Genomic DNA, 17,477 nt, shown 5'->3' with positions numbered 1-17,477 from the left:
TCCCACATCACATCCGGGCTGACTGCAGAAAGCCGCTAAGAAGTGCTGGCACAAATACAGACACATTAAGCAAAATATGCCACCTTACACACAACACATCCCACCACGGACCCTGCTGAGCCTCTCCAAAATAACTGAACATAACCACAAAGGACCATCGGAGGAGGCAAGCCTCACCATACTAGGAGACCTCAATGCCCACAAAACACAAGTGACATTCCAGGAATTACAAGAACAAATTAACATGAATGAGGGTCAATTTCTAGCCTACAATGCACTTATAACCATATAACCAAGATAGGAACACTATTGGGACCACAGCAAATAGAACCAGGACACAGTGTTCCCTTCAGGCATTGCTCACCCACAGCAGCACCGACAGGAGATTATGGTATTATATAAAGCATTGTTAGACACACAGATAGCCATGTTAGGTCAAGAACTCACCAACAATAAGTGGACTGCAACACTCAAAGACACCTTAAGGATATTCAAAACCCCTTGCCGGTAATACACACACTTCTATCTACATACACCAGACATACCGCACACCGATGTGCATACATCGCACGTTCCTGGCCTCAACAACCAGGTGCCCAATTCTGGAGGCGGACGTCTACCTAATGGTATGGGACTGCCAGTCCAATACACAATACTGGACAGCAGTAATGATGACTTGACCGACATAATGGGATGGACATTTCGGGAAGACCCATTGCAGTGCCTACTGGGCGTCGTGCATGCACACATAAAAACAAGCATGCCATAAGGTTTGTTGACCTAGCCTATGTGCTGCCGAAATAGCGAATAACTTTGTCATGGAAGTTCACTTATATCCTACTAAAGTCAGAGACAGATGAAGTGGCACCTGATATTCCCTATGTTCACCCCAGAGAGGCACACCACCTAGCAATGAATGCAACACCTACTCGGAAAAAGGTGAAAGCTAAAATAGACAAGAGACCGCCATGAGAGGTAGCACTTCCCTATCATACTTACTGAGTCCGAAATTACAGCATGGAAGGCACTCCTGACTGCCCATCTGCAGGGGCACGACACTTGAGTATACCGGATGCAGTAGGGGCTCCCTTCTACCACCATCTTGCCCACAAGTGTAGATGCACCACCATGACTGTGCCATCCTGATCCCCTCTTCCTTGACTAGCCCACATTCCACCTACAGGTTGCGTTGTGCACGTGGGAGAACAATGGTTCTTAGCCCACTTCATACACAAAGCTACCTTGATTCCGGAGAGCGAAATTAAACACATTTTGGCCCCAGTTAGGTAGTGACCTGGTTCATTCACATAAGATCACATGTGGCACAGACATACACCTCCAACCAACCACCAGATCAGCCACCCACAGTTTGACAAACAAGGAAAACATAGACCGAGCAAATTCAATGGATATTTGTGTGTGCTACGGCTAATGTATATTTGATCTATGTATCACCTAGACTCCTAGAGGAAACTGGTGTAAACCATAACTCTACAAATGCTTTTGGACTTTTGGCAAACAAGATGTAAACAAAAAGAAAAATGTGAACGTGGCAATAAAGATCGACTTGTGAAAAAAAGGCTTGGGCGCTGTAGCTGGCTCACACTCCACCGCGGTCGGACTGAATTTGCGACTTTACGTCCAGATAACCACAGATAGAGCTTTGTGCTTTTAGGTGCTGTTTTTACTGAAAATTTTGAAATTGCATATCTCTGGTTCTACGGATTGGATTTTTGTTGTTTTGGCCTCAAACAATTTCTTAAATTGTACTCTATTTACCTAAAGTAGTGTGGGATTCTTTTTGTATTGTATTCTCACTTTGTTAGAGCTTAAAATTCTGCATAAAGACTTTACACATCTTCTCTAAGTTAAGCTTGACTGATGTGGTGCAAAGCTTCCAGAGGGTTAAGTAGAGGTTAATTTGGTGTTTGCTTGGGTTTCACCCCAAGAGAAATTGTGCTTGCTGGTTGAGTAGGGTTTCGACCCCCTCAACCAGTAACCTAATTTCCTACAGGGAGAATGAAGACAAAATGCTTGGGAGAAGACCACCCTAAGGCTGACAGGTCTAACAATCAGTAAATTAAAAATAAAATAGTAAAAGTTGCATAAAACACTTTTAACCCCATTGCCGCAGCGCTAATTCCCCCACGGTGCGGGGGGAGGGAGCTCGGCTCGTCATGCGGTGGCACGGTGGCACTGTGCTGATGACGAGCTGAACTCGTCATGGCCACGCCCGCTCAAAGGAACACCCAGCACAGCGGGGGAATTATCCGCGCGTGGGCGTTCCGCGGCCGTTATGACGAGCTCAGCTCGTCATCAGCATGCAAGAGTTTAAGACAAACTGGCGGGCTGCAATTTGTGAGAAGAAAACAATCAACATAGAAACACAGAGCACAGCATGGGCTGAAAAGCAGAACACATGTAGCTGGAAAACATATAGACGCTCTCAGAGCGCTTCAGCCAGAAGAAAAATATTGGTAACTGATAAGCAAGCAGTGGAAGAACACAAGTAATGAGGCTATGCTCCATGGGCAGGGACAAACACATCAAGTGGAAGGAAAGCCCACAAAAACTAATGAATCAAAAGTAAGCAAACAAGAGTGATAATAAACACAACCAATGAGAAGCAATGGGTGGTCTCTAATCCCAGTGGAAGCTGACAATAGGTCTCTTCGCAACCAGACAGCGAATGCTATCCGGTAAGAGAGAAATAAAAAGAAGTTTGTGGAGAGGGTGATAAGTGCACTCTACAAGAAAGTAAGAGGAAGAGAGTGCACAGAGAGATAGGAGACAAAGAGAAAGAAAAGGGAACACATAAATAAAAGATGCTCAGGGAGACATGCTCACCATCTGCTTCACTTACGATGTCTCAGAATTCCCTTCCACAAACAGTGCATGGTTCGAAATAGAGAGTGAATGCTTGTGCTATACCTCACACCTTCATCTCAGCAACACTGCATTTGAACTGACTCTCGCGCAATGTAAATATTCCAACCCCATGGTCTTTTGAGTCTGGCACTAGCCCAGGCCTTTAAATGTTACCAGAATCATATATATGTCAGGCACATTTTTCTTGGGAAGCAGCCTTTACAGCGAAGTTAATACATCGCATGCATTAGCCTCGCATTTTTTAGCACGCTTTTTTTACCGCGATTATGCATTTACATCGCATACCAATACCACAAATTTAAGATAAGATGGTGGGGGGTCCCACCTCACAAATACATTGGGGCATATTACCAAGCAATAGCGATAACTCTCGCTATGCATGGTTAGCGGCTAAAATTATATCGCCGCGCTCCGACGATTTTTACCGCTGAGATACCTTGATATTATCAAGGTTTATCTCAAAAGCAGTAAAAATCCTGTGAAATGCATGAATATCGCTGAACAATCAGCGATATTCATGAATTATTGTGACAATGCTCTTAGCCATGTTATCGACCTTCCATTGGATAACATGGCTAAGAACTACTCTGGCCAGGCGTTAACTTTTGGAGATATTCGCGCTTAGCGCGAATATTTCCAAAAGTAAGGCTTTGTTGATAATTGGAGATAGCGATATTAGTGACTGTTTCCAGTCGCTAACATCTTGGCACGCTCACTTTGCATGTCATTAGCGATAACTTTCGCTGACATGCAAAGTGGGCCCCAAGAGGATCACTATCTCCTACAAGCTGTCGCTAACTGGTGTTAGCGACAGCTAGGTAATAAGGCGATAAAATTATCGCCGCTTTAGTGGGAAAAAGTCCCGCTAAGGCGGCGATAATGGCCCTTGGTAATATGCCCCATTGTTTTTAAATAGAATACCAATGCGTGGTATTGACATACGATGTAAATGCATATTCGCGGTAAAAACATGCATGCTAAAAAATGCAAGGCAAACGCATGCGATGTATTTACCAGCGTTGTACCATCGTACAACCATGTTTCTTCTGCTCACTGCAGCTTGCAACATGGGGAACTGGATCAGCCCACTTCAGCCATTAATTAACTTCACTGTGAGTGATGGATTTCTACTACTTCACAAGAGTACATACGCACACAAAAGTAGTTCTCGTCAGTGCAAAGGACCAAAGAAACATTTTTGCTTTTACTGCATGATTTTATTTAATATTGTTGGCGGTCCATCACATCATAGACAAAAATGTTTTAAACAAACCATGACAAAAAAAGTGTGTTTGGACAAAATATTGATTTAAAATATCGGGAGATAAAAATATCAAAAATTAAATATTGTGACACACGAATATCGTGATGCACAAGTATCGTTGATAAGAATATTGTTGTTTGAGGTAAAATCGTTTTCAATAATATTGGGGGTTTTAATATTTTTTTCACTCGTATATCTGTTAAAACATTGTTTTTTAATTATATTACTTTTATTTGTTAATATTGTTTGTATACATTTTTATTTATTGTTTATAAAATATAACTTGTAATTTAAAGTGAAGTAGACATTTTTAGAAATTTGTAATAGTAATTTATAGTGCTGCAGTGAACTGTTGGGTTTGTAGTGGGATAGAATGGGATGTTAATAAAGTATTAATTCATTAAGTAAAATGTATTAATTTTGTTTAATTTATGATTGAGAAATAATATGTAGTTTAGGTAATACTGAGTTTTTTATATGTTATTTGCGGGCTGTTATGTTTGTAGGGGGAAAAGTTTAGGGAATAGTAAGAAGTAATTAAATAATAATTAAGTAATAATTAATTAACAATTTATTATTATTTTTTTAATTGAGGTCCATCAAAAAATTTACAAATTCATCCATATAACGCAAGTTAAATACCCAATAATAGAGCCTTTCAATGCAGCGTAAAAAGTCAGCTACAAGAAAGTTACATGGTCAGAATAACATCCAGAATGACATTGGACTAGAAAAATCATTAGAGACCAGATGCAGATACCAGATGCAGATACCAGATGCAGATACCAGATACAGATACCAGTTGCAGATACCAGATGCAGATACCAGATGCAGATACCAGATACAGATACCAGATACAGATACCAGATACAGATACCAGATGCAGATACCAGATACAGATACCAGATACAGATACCAGATGCAGATACCAGATGCAGATACCAGATACAGATACCAGATACAGATACCAGATACAGATACCAGATACAGATACCAGATACAGATACCAGATGCAGATACCAGATACAGATACCAGATACAGATATCAGATGCAGATACCAGATGCAGATACCAGATACAGATACCAGATGCAGATACCAGATACAGATACCAGATACAGATACCAGATGCAGATACCAGATGCAGATACCAGATACAGATACCAGATACAGATACGAGATACAGATACCAGATACAGATACCAGATGCAGATACCAGATACAGATACCAGATACAGATACCAGATGCAGATACCAGATACAGATACCAGATGCAGATACCAGATACAATATCATTTCATCATTGAAAAGATAATACCTAAAGTGCCCATAATGCATTGAAATGTAGGTCTGGGTAAAGTGTAGCCTTAAATAAGGCTGCTAATGGTGTTTTGTCGTAATGAAGATCGGATACGACGTCGCCTGCCTGTTTTAAAATGAGCTAAGGTATTCATAGGGCATTAGGTACAATAAACTGTGCAGAAATATCAACATACGTGCCATAGATAACATTTCATGATGTTAAAACGACTTCAACTACTTACAAAAAGAAGCTAAAGTGTCTATAGTGCAATAAAGTGCAAGAAAATATACAGATATGTCAACAAATGCAACAGCAGATAACATCTCAGCATATTAGAAGTGCCTTTAAAATGTAAGCTCTTATTCAAAATGTAATCAAAATGGGCCGCCCAGACTTTCTCAAACTTCTTAATCCTCCCGATTCGCAATGCACACACGCGCTCACTATTTCCAACCTGCTTCATTTTCCGAACCCACTCGCATTTCGTTGGTACCAGGTTTGATCGCCATCTCTGAAGCAGGGGTGACCTGGAACTTCCATGGCAATATATCAGAAAGATGGAGACTAGGGTCATAGCCAAGGACTTTCAGCCAAATGGTGCTGTCTATTGTGATTAAACATTCAGCCTCCAAATGACGAAAAATATCGTTCCAGAACCCCTGAATTGAGGGGCCCTGTGATATAATATGAGTCCAATCGGCTCCCAGGCCAGGCAATCTCATGGGCAGAGGAACCGGAAGTGATAGACTTCTTCACAATCTCTTTCGGACATATTCTCACACCAACACACAGCTGCACAAAAACGCACACACGCACACAACACACATGCGTGCACACACACATGGATCTGTTCTTGCCTTACCGACGGCTTGTACCTAACCTCCTGATCAGGGCTGCAAAAGGGAGCTTCCCAAAATGAAAACTGGCAAGTACCAACACAGATGCATATATACACATAGACACACACATGCACCAACATGCAGACATGCAAACACACGTGCACTCCCATGCACCAGTTGCTGTCTTAGCAACTGCTTGCACCTACCCATATGGTCAAGGCTGCCAAAGGGAGCTTCCCAAAATGCAAACTGGCAAATAGCTGTTTAGATCCAAGTGCAGTAATACCCTTTCTCTATTCTAGAATCCATGGACTGCGAGGCAGTCTGGCTCTGGAACAAGCTTTTCACTTCCCTTTAACCTGACAATATTTGTCCTTTCTAAGCAATTACAGAGAGCCCTCCCAAAGCCCTGTGCAATCAATAGATGACCTTTTTGCAGTCTTGGGTAAGAACATGCTAGGGATACTTTATGCTGTATAATGCCCTGACTGGTGCACTGCCCTCATGCCCAATATGCATGTTTCTTGCTTCAAGCCACCTTTTATTCCTAACCTCGCCCCATCACTGCTGCCTCCTCTTCTCTCTCCCTCAGCTTGACGCATATTTCAAACCTCCCCGTCCTTATTCTAAATCCTGTATATTCACACGCGCCACAAGATTCATCACATGTCATCATTCCTTGTCACTGCGGCTGGTGGCATTTAAAGTGCACCCTGCTGTAATTGTTGGTGTCCCTTTAGTGAATCTCCACCTTTACTCTTGTCTTCAGATGACACCTGGGTGTTCACTCCCCAGCAGTCCAGTCCACCACAGGCAGCCACAGGGTGACAAACCCCAGGGAGGAAAGGCCCCTGAAGCTGTGACCGTTCCAAGAGTGTTCACTTTAACAAACAAGAAACAAAAATACGAATATTATTGCCGTGTGAAATCCCTCCTTTGCAGCCGGTTTGTCATTAGTTCAGATTACCCGTTCCTGCTCGGGCCAGCTGCAGGCGACTTTCCAGACTTGCAATTATATTACAGGACACAACGGATTAGAGAACGGTCATGGGTGACCAGGGTCTAAGTATAACACGTTATGAGCACTAAACATAATCTGGTCATATGCAAATGTGTTACCAACGCAGCAACAACACACAAGTGCACAGGCGCACTGCACACGCACGCGACACAGATTTAGATCAAAAGTTTCTTTGAGGCAGTGAAAGTAAAACTCACCATCTCGTTCTCCTCCCCTTCATTGAGGAGCGCCCGGAGCTCCTTCTTTGGCCTCGGCTTGCCCATCACTGTGTGCCTGCTTCAGCTGCCTGTCTCTGTCGGTTTCAGCTGCCTCTTTCTCCTGCAGCAGCTGTCTGTCTCTCCTGCAGCAGCTGCCTGTCTCTCCTGCAGCAGCTGCCTGTCTCTGCCTGCAGCAGCTGCCTGTCTCTGTCTGCAGCAGCTGCCTGTCTCTGCCTGCAGCAGCTGCCTGTCTCTGCCTGCAGCAGCTGCCTGTCTCTGCCTGCAGCAGCTGCCTGTCTCTGCCTGCAGCAGCTGCCTGTCTTTTCCTGCAGCAGCTGTCTGTCTCTGCCTGCAGCAGCTGCCTGTCTTTTCCTGCAGCAGCTGCCTGTCTCTCCTGCAGCAGCTGCCTGTCTCTCCTGCAGCGGCTGCCTGCAGCAGCTGCCTGTCTCTGCCTGCAGCGGCTGCCTGCCTCTCCTGCAGCAGTCGAGTGGGAGCTCTGGAGTGCTGCTGGTAAGGATGAACTTATGTTGTGACTGTGCCTGGCTTGTGCTGCCCCCAGACACTCCCCCAGCCCCTTGCACCGCACAGCCCAGCACAGCCCTCGCCCCCCACCCCAGAGGTTGTGTGCACAGCCCTGTGTGCCTGCGGCTGTTGTGGCATGTGAATGAATCAGCGGGCACCGCCCCGGACACTGAATGAAGCCCAGAGATTCAATCTGTGCCAAGGGTCTGCCATTGCTTAACCCTCGACCCCTGACCCCGTTACCGTTCTGAGGAGGTGAGAGTGCTGAGTCATGCTCTCTGTGCTTGGCACAGATCGTGTGAGGTCGGGCACACTTCTCCAAATTCCTCAGAGAAGCGACAGGTGTTAGAAAAGTGAAAGGTGTTGCCAGTCACTTACCTCCTGCTGACAAGTGCTTGGTGTAGCCAGACTCATGATGAGAGGTGCTGAAGGTTTAAAATCATAAACACTGCTTTTGATCTGTGCATAGATAAGTGTAATGCCCCAAACATGGCACAGGACCCGCTGCTGGGGCTGCAAACCCAGTTTTGATTCCTTCTCATGCCTCTTTCTTCCTCCACTCTACACTTCTCATCACCTTGTCTTATGTTTGAAGATTCTGTCAAACGCCTGCCTTCTCTCCTTCCTTCTCGTTTTCCTGTCTTTCCCTGTTTCCTTAGTTCCCTCCTTCTTAGTCAAAGTCTGACGTGAAAAGGGACCAGTGGGCCCTAAAGATGAGTTCATGGGCCCCCGACCGTCAGCACCAGCCCACAATGATGCCTTGGCTGTATGACATGCTCCTGTTGGCCAAGGTTTTTCACACAGCTAATAGCATTCCTATACATCTCTTGCTGCACAAGCCAGGGGTTTATGCTATATCATGTATGTGCTTGGATCCGAGTATGTGCTCAGGTGAAAGTATGTGCGAATGTGAGGGTATGTGCACAGGTGAGAGTATATGTGCAGGTGAGTGTCTGTTCATATGTGGGTATATGCACAAGTGAGGTATGTGTACTGGTGAGGTATGTACATAGGTGAGAGTATATGTGCAGGTGAGTGCCTGTTCATATGTGGGTATATGCACAAGTGAGGTATGTGCACTGGTGAGGTATGTGCTCTGGTGAGGTATGTGCACAGGTGAGAGTATATGTGCAGGTGAGTGTCTGTTCATATGTGGGTATGTGCTCAGGTGTGGGTATGTGCTCAGGTGAGGGTATGTGCACAGGTGAGATATGTGCTCAGGTGTGGGTATGTGCACAGTTGAGGTATGTGCACAGGTGAGATATGTGCTCAGGTGTGGGTATGTGCACAGGTGATGTATGTGCACAGGTGACAGTATAGGTGCATGTGAGCGTCTGTTCATATGTGGGTATGTGCTCAGGTGAGGTATGTGCTCATGTGTGGGTATGTGCACAGGTGAGGTATGTGCTCAGGTGAGGTATGTGCTCGGGAGAGGGTATGTGCACAGGTGAGGGTATGTGGCATCCCCCAGCGCTCCTCCTATCCCTCTCAGAAGATGCCAACACCACAAGAGCCACCTTCCAAATCACCATGGCCAACATCACTCCCTAGGTGAGGGCCAACTGCCTCAAACTCAATGTGGACAAGACAGAGGTCATCATCATCTGGAACAAGCCCTCTCCCTGTAACAACATATGGTGGCTCTCTGCACTCAGCCCCCGACTCACCCCCTACAACCACACCTGCAACTTTGGTATCATCCTGGACTCCCAACTAGCTATGAAGCAACAAATCAGCACCGTCTCCTCAGCCTCTTTCCACACCCTCTGCATGCCCCAAAAGATCTTCCGATAGATTCCCCGTCTCAACCAGGAAGACGTTCACCCAGGCCATCATCGCCAGCCGGCTCGACGACGGCAACGCACTTTGTGCCGTAACCACCAAACAGCTCCTGAACCGCCTTCAGACCTTTCAGAATTCAGTCAAGACTCATCCTCGACATCCCCAGAAAAACCATCATCACACCCCACCTTAGAGCCCTCCACTGGCTATCGTCTAGAAAATATGCCTCTTCAAGCTTCTCACACACATCTGCAGAGCCCTCCACAAGTCTGGACCTGCCTACAACAATGACCACCAGACATCCCATAAACTGACCAGAGAACTCCCATGCTCCTGCCTCGCATTGGCCCACGTCCCTCGCATCCATTGCAGCCGCTGGGTAGGCCGTTCCTTCTCTTACCTCTCCGCCAAGTCTCGGAACAACCTCCCCCACCACATACACACTTCCCCATGTTTGAAGGACTTCCTGAAAGCGCACAAGACCTGGCTGTTTGTTAGACCTGGCACCTTGGCGTGGGTCTCCCTTCCACTTATTGTTGCTGTGCCTCATATGTTTTGCTGTTAGCTGCTCAGAGCACTGTGCCACTGCCAACCAGTGCCACAGTGCAAGTGCTCCCTGTGTAAATTGCTATGTTGATTGGATTCCATGAGTGGCTTATTTGGTTTGCTATGAGACCCTAGTACAGTGCACCAGGAGTGCCCAGGGCTTGTAAATCCAAATACTGCTAGTGGGCTTGCAGCGCTGGTTGTGCCACCCACAGAAGCAGCCTTGTAAAATATGTCTAAGGTCTGCCATTGCAGAGCCTGTGTGCAGTCTAGCACTGTCATGCTGACTGGGTAAGTGCACCCACTTGCCAGTCCCTAAACCTTCCCTTAACTTCATATTAGTCACCCCTATGGTAGGCCCAAGGGCAGGGTATATTGTAAGTGTAAGGTAGGACAAGCCCTGATGTGTGTGGCATGTCCTAATAGTGAATTACATCCATTTTCATTTTTCACTATTGCAGACTCGGAGAACATGGTAGAAATTCGAGTTTAGTATGCCTGAACTCAGAATAATAAAATACACCTTTTAGTAAAGATTATTTTAATATTCTGTGTTTGCAAATACCACTTTTAGAAAGTAGGTATTTGCTTGCCTAACCATTTCAGCCCGCCTCTGCTAGGATGTGTATCTGCTGTCTGGTTTCTGTAAGTGTCAGGGCTGGGTAATTCCCGGAGACAGGCTGGGGCAGCCCGGTGGTGAAAAGAGAGATTTGCATCCAGATGGGTGGGAGGAGTGCACCTGGACTGATTAGGACTGTGCCTTTCCCCCACAATACTGGTTCCACCTCCTGTGGAGTGTCTGATGTCTCTAGCCTGCTCCCTGAATGAAAAGTCAGAGTCATGTCAACAGAGTGCTCCAGAACTGGTTTAAACTAGGCACAGGCCTCTCAGCCCCAGAGGAACAAAGGATTTTGGGGTATAAGTATTGGTACCCTGCTCCCAAGAAATGAGACCCAGATCAGAAGAAGATACTTCAGAAGCCTCTGAAGTTACAAGAAGAAACCTCTGCCTGAGGAGAAGGAACTGGGAAAGCTGAAGGAGGAATACTGTCCCTGACCTGGGGGATTGGTCTGCAGTGGTTGCCTTGCTGCCGAAGGAGAGGAGAAAGACTTAAAGACTTCATTTTCAACTTGTGCAAAGATTTCCAAGGGCTTGTAAGAGAGCTTGCCCCTGAACGAAGTCCCAGGACCAGTGGACCTCATCCGCCTCACAAATTGCTGCTGGAAACGCTGTTTTCAGTATCTGCGGAGGCCGGGAACTGTGTACGCCTCGTACGATCGAATCGGGACCTGAACGCACTGTACCTAGCATCGCCGCCTCGATCAATGCAAGCTCTGCACCCAACGACTCGTACCAATGACGTCAACGAGCCGTAGCTCGCACCGTGACTGGAAGGCACCGCAACGTACAACGCTTCACCCATCGAATCGCAGAGGTTGGGACGACGCGCAGACCACTGCAGAGGTAGAGTCCGAGGATTGCACCAGAGTTGGGTACGCATCGTACTGCTCGACTCGCACTGCCTTCAAAGACTGTATGCCGCCAGCTCCCGAAGTACGGCTTGTACGCCGCAACGTAAGATGATCGCACCGCACCAAGCACCGTCCGCCTCGAACAATGCGACTCTGAGTTCAACGACGCGTGGAGACGACGTCAACAAGCCGTAGCTCGCACCATGACTGGAGGCGCTCTTTGCAGAACACATACTCTTTTCCTGCCACACACTCGCCTGCTTACCTGAGGATACACGCTGCTGCCTGGGACACTCAGCTGGTCTCCTCCGCCGCCGCTGCACTTTTCCATTGGTGCGCGGCCCCTGAGAGGGGAGACCACAACCCCCGGTGATCCCTGCGGGCGACCTCGCCCACCACTCGTTTTGGCACCAGGAGGCGCATTTAAACATCGATAGAGCTGCTGAGGAGCGGGCGCTCTTTGCAGAAAACATACTCTTTTCCTGCCATACGCTCGCCTGCTTACCTGAGGATACACGCTGCTGCCTGGGACACTCAGCTGGTCTCCTCCGCCGCTGCTGCACTTTTCCATCGGTGCGCGGCCGCTGAGAGGGGAGACCACAATCCCCGGCGATCCCTGCGGGCGACAACGCCCACCACTCGTTTTGGCGCCAGGAGGCGCATTTAAACATCGATAGAGCTGCTGAGGAGCGGGCGCTCTTTGCAGAACACATACTCCTTTCCTGCCACACGCTCGCCTGCTTACCTGAGGATAGACGCTGCTGCCTGGGACACTCAGCTGGTCTCCTCCACCGCCGCTGCACTTTTCCATCGGTGCGGGGCCGCTGAGAGGGGAGACCACAACCCCCGGCGATCCCTGCGGGTGACCATGCCCACCACTCGTTTTGGCGCCAGGAGGCGCATTTAAACATCGATAGAGTTCCCGTGTCGCGGGACACGCTCGCGGGTGAGCGCCGGGCTAAGCCCGGGCAAAGGGTGGGCCCTCTGTGGCCCTCGGAGGTCAGAGGAGGCCGGGTCGGGCCATTCCATTGACATTCACGTCCCGGGAAACCAGTGCCTCCATAAAAAACAAAACAAGGTACTTCGAACTGGGCTGCAAGTATATGTACGATTTAACATCAGACTTTTCTCTGGTTTGCCTGTACTACCATAATAGCGTTCAAATCTGCAGTGCAAGCAAGCTAGGACAACAGCGTCTATGAACAATGTCCCTAAAGGGGGGAAAGGCAGATAAGGGTAGGAAATCCCTAGAGGGAGGGTCGCTAAGGGGCACTATTGAGCAGTATCTCACATAAGCGGCTTCAGCCCTGGGAGAAGAGATTGCAATGGCTGAGCGCCGCTTATCTACAGAGCTCCAGAATAGACGCTCTTTGCTAGGGCCACTCCAATTAGCCACAACTCCTAACTTGAACAACAGGAAGGACAAGTCTCCAAACTGTGATATCAGCGTCCCCTCCATTTTCCTTGATGCTACAACAGATTTGGAGCCTAGTAGATCCCATAGCAATAGAAATTCCAGTATAGATCCTTCGTTAGAAATTATCCCAGAGGAATCCCTGATACTTCACCCCTTAATGTCGAACCTAAAGAATAACCCGCAACCTACACCTTTACTACCAATCAAAAAGCCTACACTAAAGAGAAAGAGGGGGGGAAATAGTCATAAGGGAAGGCAGGCAAAATTACCTAACAATGCCCGGAATCCCCCAACGACCAGAAAGATAGGAACTGAGGAAACACCTTCAGCACAGACACCGGCTTACCCCGCCCCCCCACATCAAGACCTAATAGGGAATATAGAGATCTTAGTTAAATCCTTAATGTTACCTCCAGTGGAAAGAGTCAAAAGATTAGCTACTCAGCTGGAATTAATAGAGGAAGCTATCACCTCAAATACAACTCTATTAAAAGGCTTGCTAGCAGACAACAGAGAGAAATCTGGAATACATAATTTTAGTAAAGGGAATAAAACTGCAAAACCGATACCATTAAGTAAAGGGGATAAAACCGTTAAATCAACACCCCAGGGAATGAAAAATACACAGGCCTCTGCCAACTATAAGAGCGTCCTACAAATATCTAAAACATCTAGCTCGAAGGGATCTGATGCACATCCAAGTAAAACAGTGGACGTGCGTGGAGAAAGCAATGGGGAGAAGTTAGATCCCAGGCACTCAAAAGGCTCTAATGTACAGATTGACTTGCCCCCAGAAGCTGCCCCATACGTGGCAATATTGACAAGGGTCCCAGAATTGAATCCAGGGAAAAGGGAAGGATACACTGACCTTAAAAACAAAGTAATCTACTGTTTAGCGAATAATAGACCATTACCTCCCAATATTAATGGGGAAATTATAAATGTTAGAAGGCTTGGGTGGGTAGGTCAGAGGCCCAAAGACACACAGGGAGATGCAATATTCATCAATTTCAGGGACCGAAGGGTTATTTCGTACCTAAATGATTGGTACCAGGAGTCTGAGAGCGGAGGGGAGGGGAGGGGATAAGGATACATTACCTGAGCTATTTTTATCCTAGGTCGCTAATACCCCAGCAACAAAGGAGAAGTAAGCCATATTATGACAACACCTTGGAGGGGACAGTCTCTAACATTCAAACTTCAAATAGATTTGCCCCCTTTGTAGGGTTGGATGGGGTCGATTGACCCATCAATGTATTACCCACGGCCCCAAGTGAATTAAGTGTAGCGAATATACCAAACGCTCCTATGGGCTCACTATTATCCACCCCTGACCCAACAAGCAATAGGACTGTCATTGAGTGGAAGGGTACCCCAGAACAAGGGGCTACTGAACAGTCCCCCCTAATTGATACATCTAAGGCAGTACCGTCTCCAACTAAAACTGAACTACCATCGGAACTAGGTATAAAGAAGTCGATAATAGATACTGCCTCCTGGAATATAACTACCACATCCGCAGCCCTTAGTACCCCTAAAATACTATCAATAGAAGGAGTGGAAAGCGATAACTTAATCCGGGACCTATCAAGTGTCCCTCATAAAACAACCATAATACCAACAGCGGGATCAGGACAAAGGGATAAGATTACAAATCAAAAAAAAAGAAAATCTAAGTGTAGAATCAGAATACCGGACCCAACCCTGTCTACAAAAAACTAGCATAAACCCTGATCAAACGACTAAACAAACTACGTTTGACATTACTTTCTGGAATGTGGCAGGGCTAAAAAATAAAATAGCAGATAGTAATTGGAGATCAACAGTAACAACATTCGATGTAATTGCTTTACAGGAAACTTGACTCTGCTCACCCTCCCACCTCTTGGGATATAAAACCTTCTTTTCTGAAGCAACTCCGTCTACCTCGGGTAGATCTAAAGGAGATCTCATAACGTACATATCAAACACTCTCTCCCTGGGTAAAATTGAAGACCTGAAGTTAGATCACAACTATCAGATCTTTATGATAACTGGTCCCAAAAGGCTCATCTATTTAATGATAAATTTCTATAACAATCTTGGGACAGCTGAGTTAATTGAGATTTTATACAGCATTCTGGGACTGCTTCAAAATGTATATACCAGATACCAGATACTCTAATAAATCCATCATGCTAATATGGGGAGGCGATTTCAATCTGCATTTATGTAAAAATAGTGTGGCATACAAGATGAGTTTGGCAATAACCTAACTCACTTCGTACACACAGCCACAGGAAATCGAATGAACGAGATCATGGCCATTGCAGATTTGGGTTATGCTAATGACATGGTCAGCCCCCCAGTTCCCTTCTCAACCACCTTTAACGGCCGGGGAGCAAACACAATAATCGATTATATATTAGTTTCTAATTGCCTGGCATCAAGAATCCACAAATTCGAAACTTCCATAAATATGTTTTGCGATCATTCCCCCAATAGTTTTCGAATAACCATTCCCCTCACTGTAACAGGGACGGTTTATTGGAGCCTCTTGGACCAACAATCCCTTAATGTAGATAAGCTAAATGGCTTCACGCTGAAATGGGCCAATGTAGATCAAAAGGATTTTTTGGCAATCATTCTAAAGAAGGTTCTGACAGCATTAAATGCATGTCTAGATCAGAATTCCAGCCCGAGATAATAATTTCCAGTTACGAGGATATTACCAAAGTAATACGAGACAAGCTAATTATTACTAGAAAAACTAATAGGTCCAACTCAAAGGGGTGGTTTAACACCGAATGCACTACAGCGTTAACTAAACTGAAGAAGGCACTAACTAAAATCACAAGGGATAGGCTAGAGATTTCCGACTTGAGAAAGGCCTACCATTTAGCCCAAAAGAAACGTAAAGCCCAAATCAAAGATTCATTATGGAAACAACTTCACCAAAGTTGTGTTGTGAAGGATTTCGCTACCTTCTGGAGAACAATTAAAGCACCGTTTCTCTGTGTAGAGAAGGAACTCCCAAAATTAGAAGTAGCTGTAGATCCTGATGTTTGGGTGGACCACTTTTCAAACATCTTTAAACAAGATGAAGAACTAACACTGGATCTAGCTGATAACTCTATACTACCAGCTTATCCCATTCAGATAAGCTTTGAACATAACAAAATTATCAAAGCTCTTAAAAAGTCAAAATCTGGAAAAGCCCCAGGTCCGGACGGGGTCCCAGTAGATCTATTCAAGTCCGAATTGGATTTATGGTCCCCTGTTTTGACAAGAGTACTCGAAGCGACCACCCAGGCAGGACTAGTTGAATCATGGTCAACATTGATTTTGTACCTATTTTTAAAAAAGGCGACCGTAGTAACCCAGGGTGTTATCAGCCCATATCGCTTTTGCAAACACTTGGCAAGATAGCAGGGCGTATCCTTCTGGAACGCCTCCAATGTTGGGCAGAAGAAAACAGCATAGTCTCAGACCTGCAATATGGTTTCAGGGCAGGGCTTGGGACAGTCGACCAAGTATTAAACCTTACTCTGTTAATGGAAAAATATGTGTCAGCAAAAGGTGGGCCACTGTACATGGTCTATGTAGACCTTAGTGCAGCATTCGACTGCGTAAGTCACTCACAACTTTGAGCAAAAATCATGGATATGGGAGTCGAACCCGCACTGGTCAATTTTTTAAGAGAACTCTATTCCAACGCAACAGCAAGGGTCAGATTTGGGTTAGAGGGAGACCTCACCAAGTCATTCAAGGTACAGAGGGGGGTCAGGCAAGGGTGCGTCCTGGCCCCCTTCCTATTTATGTTGTATACCAACAGCCTTGAACAAGAAATGGTGAGAGACAGTAAAGATCTGCCTGCCATTCAGCGTCGTCCAATACTGGCATTATCGTATGCCGACGATGCTGTCATCTTGGCAAGAACCCCTGTTCAACTTCAGCGTTCGGTGGACAGATACTGTGAGTACATGTCCTCTCTGAAGCTGAAAGTAAATATAAAGAAAACTTTTACTATGACTGCGGGGCTGAGGAAAAAGAGCAAAAAAAAGGATATATATATTATTAATACTGCCCTAGATACGACGACTTCCTACCCTTATCTAGGAATCCTGGTAGGTAGCAAATTAACATGGTCAAAAGCCATCGACACAAGGAGACTATCTTTCCTTAGGGCCACAGCCGCGCTAACCGCTTTTGCCCAAAACCTTGGGAAGAGAGCACCCGAGGAAATG

The 17,477-nt window shown here is 46.0% G+C and overlaps 1 protein-coding gene across 1 annotated transcript in view; it reads right to left on the bottom strand.

The window, feature by feature from the left end:
- The window catches only part of LOC147684257 (putative cation-transporting ATPase 13A4), a 301,484-nt gene extending 293,558 nt beyond the window's left edge, over positions 1 to 7,926 (bottom strand). Inside the window, exon 1 of the mRNA XM_086944654.1 lies at positions 7,513 to 7,926. Within this exon, the coding sequence (XP_086800780.1) occupies positions 7,513 to 7,578 (66 nt within the window). The 5' untranslated portion in view covers positions 7,579 to 7,926. The remainder of the gene's footprint in view (positions 1 to 7,512) is intronic.
- Between the last annotated feature and the right edge of the window lie 9,551 nt (positions 7,927 to 17,477).

Source organism: Lissotriton vulgaris, chromosome 11, assembly GCF_964263255.1.
Source record: "Lissotriton vulgaris chromosome 11, aLisVul1.2, whole genome shotgun sequence".
Classification (NCBI taxonomy): Eukaryota; Metazoa; Chordata; class Amphibia; order Caudata; family Salamandridae; genus Lissotriton; species Lissotriton vulgaris.
Note: the sequence above shows the minus strand (reverse complement) of the source record. Positions and strands in the feature narration are given on the sequence as shown.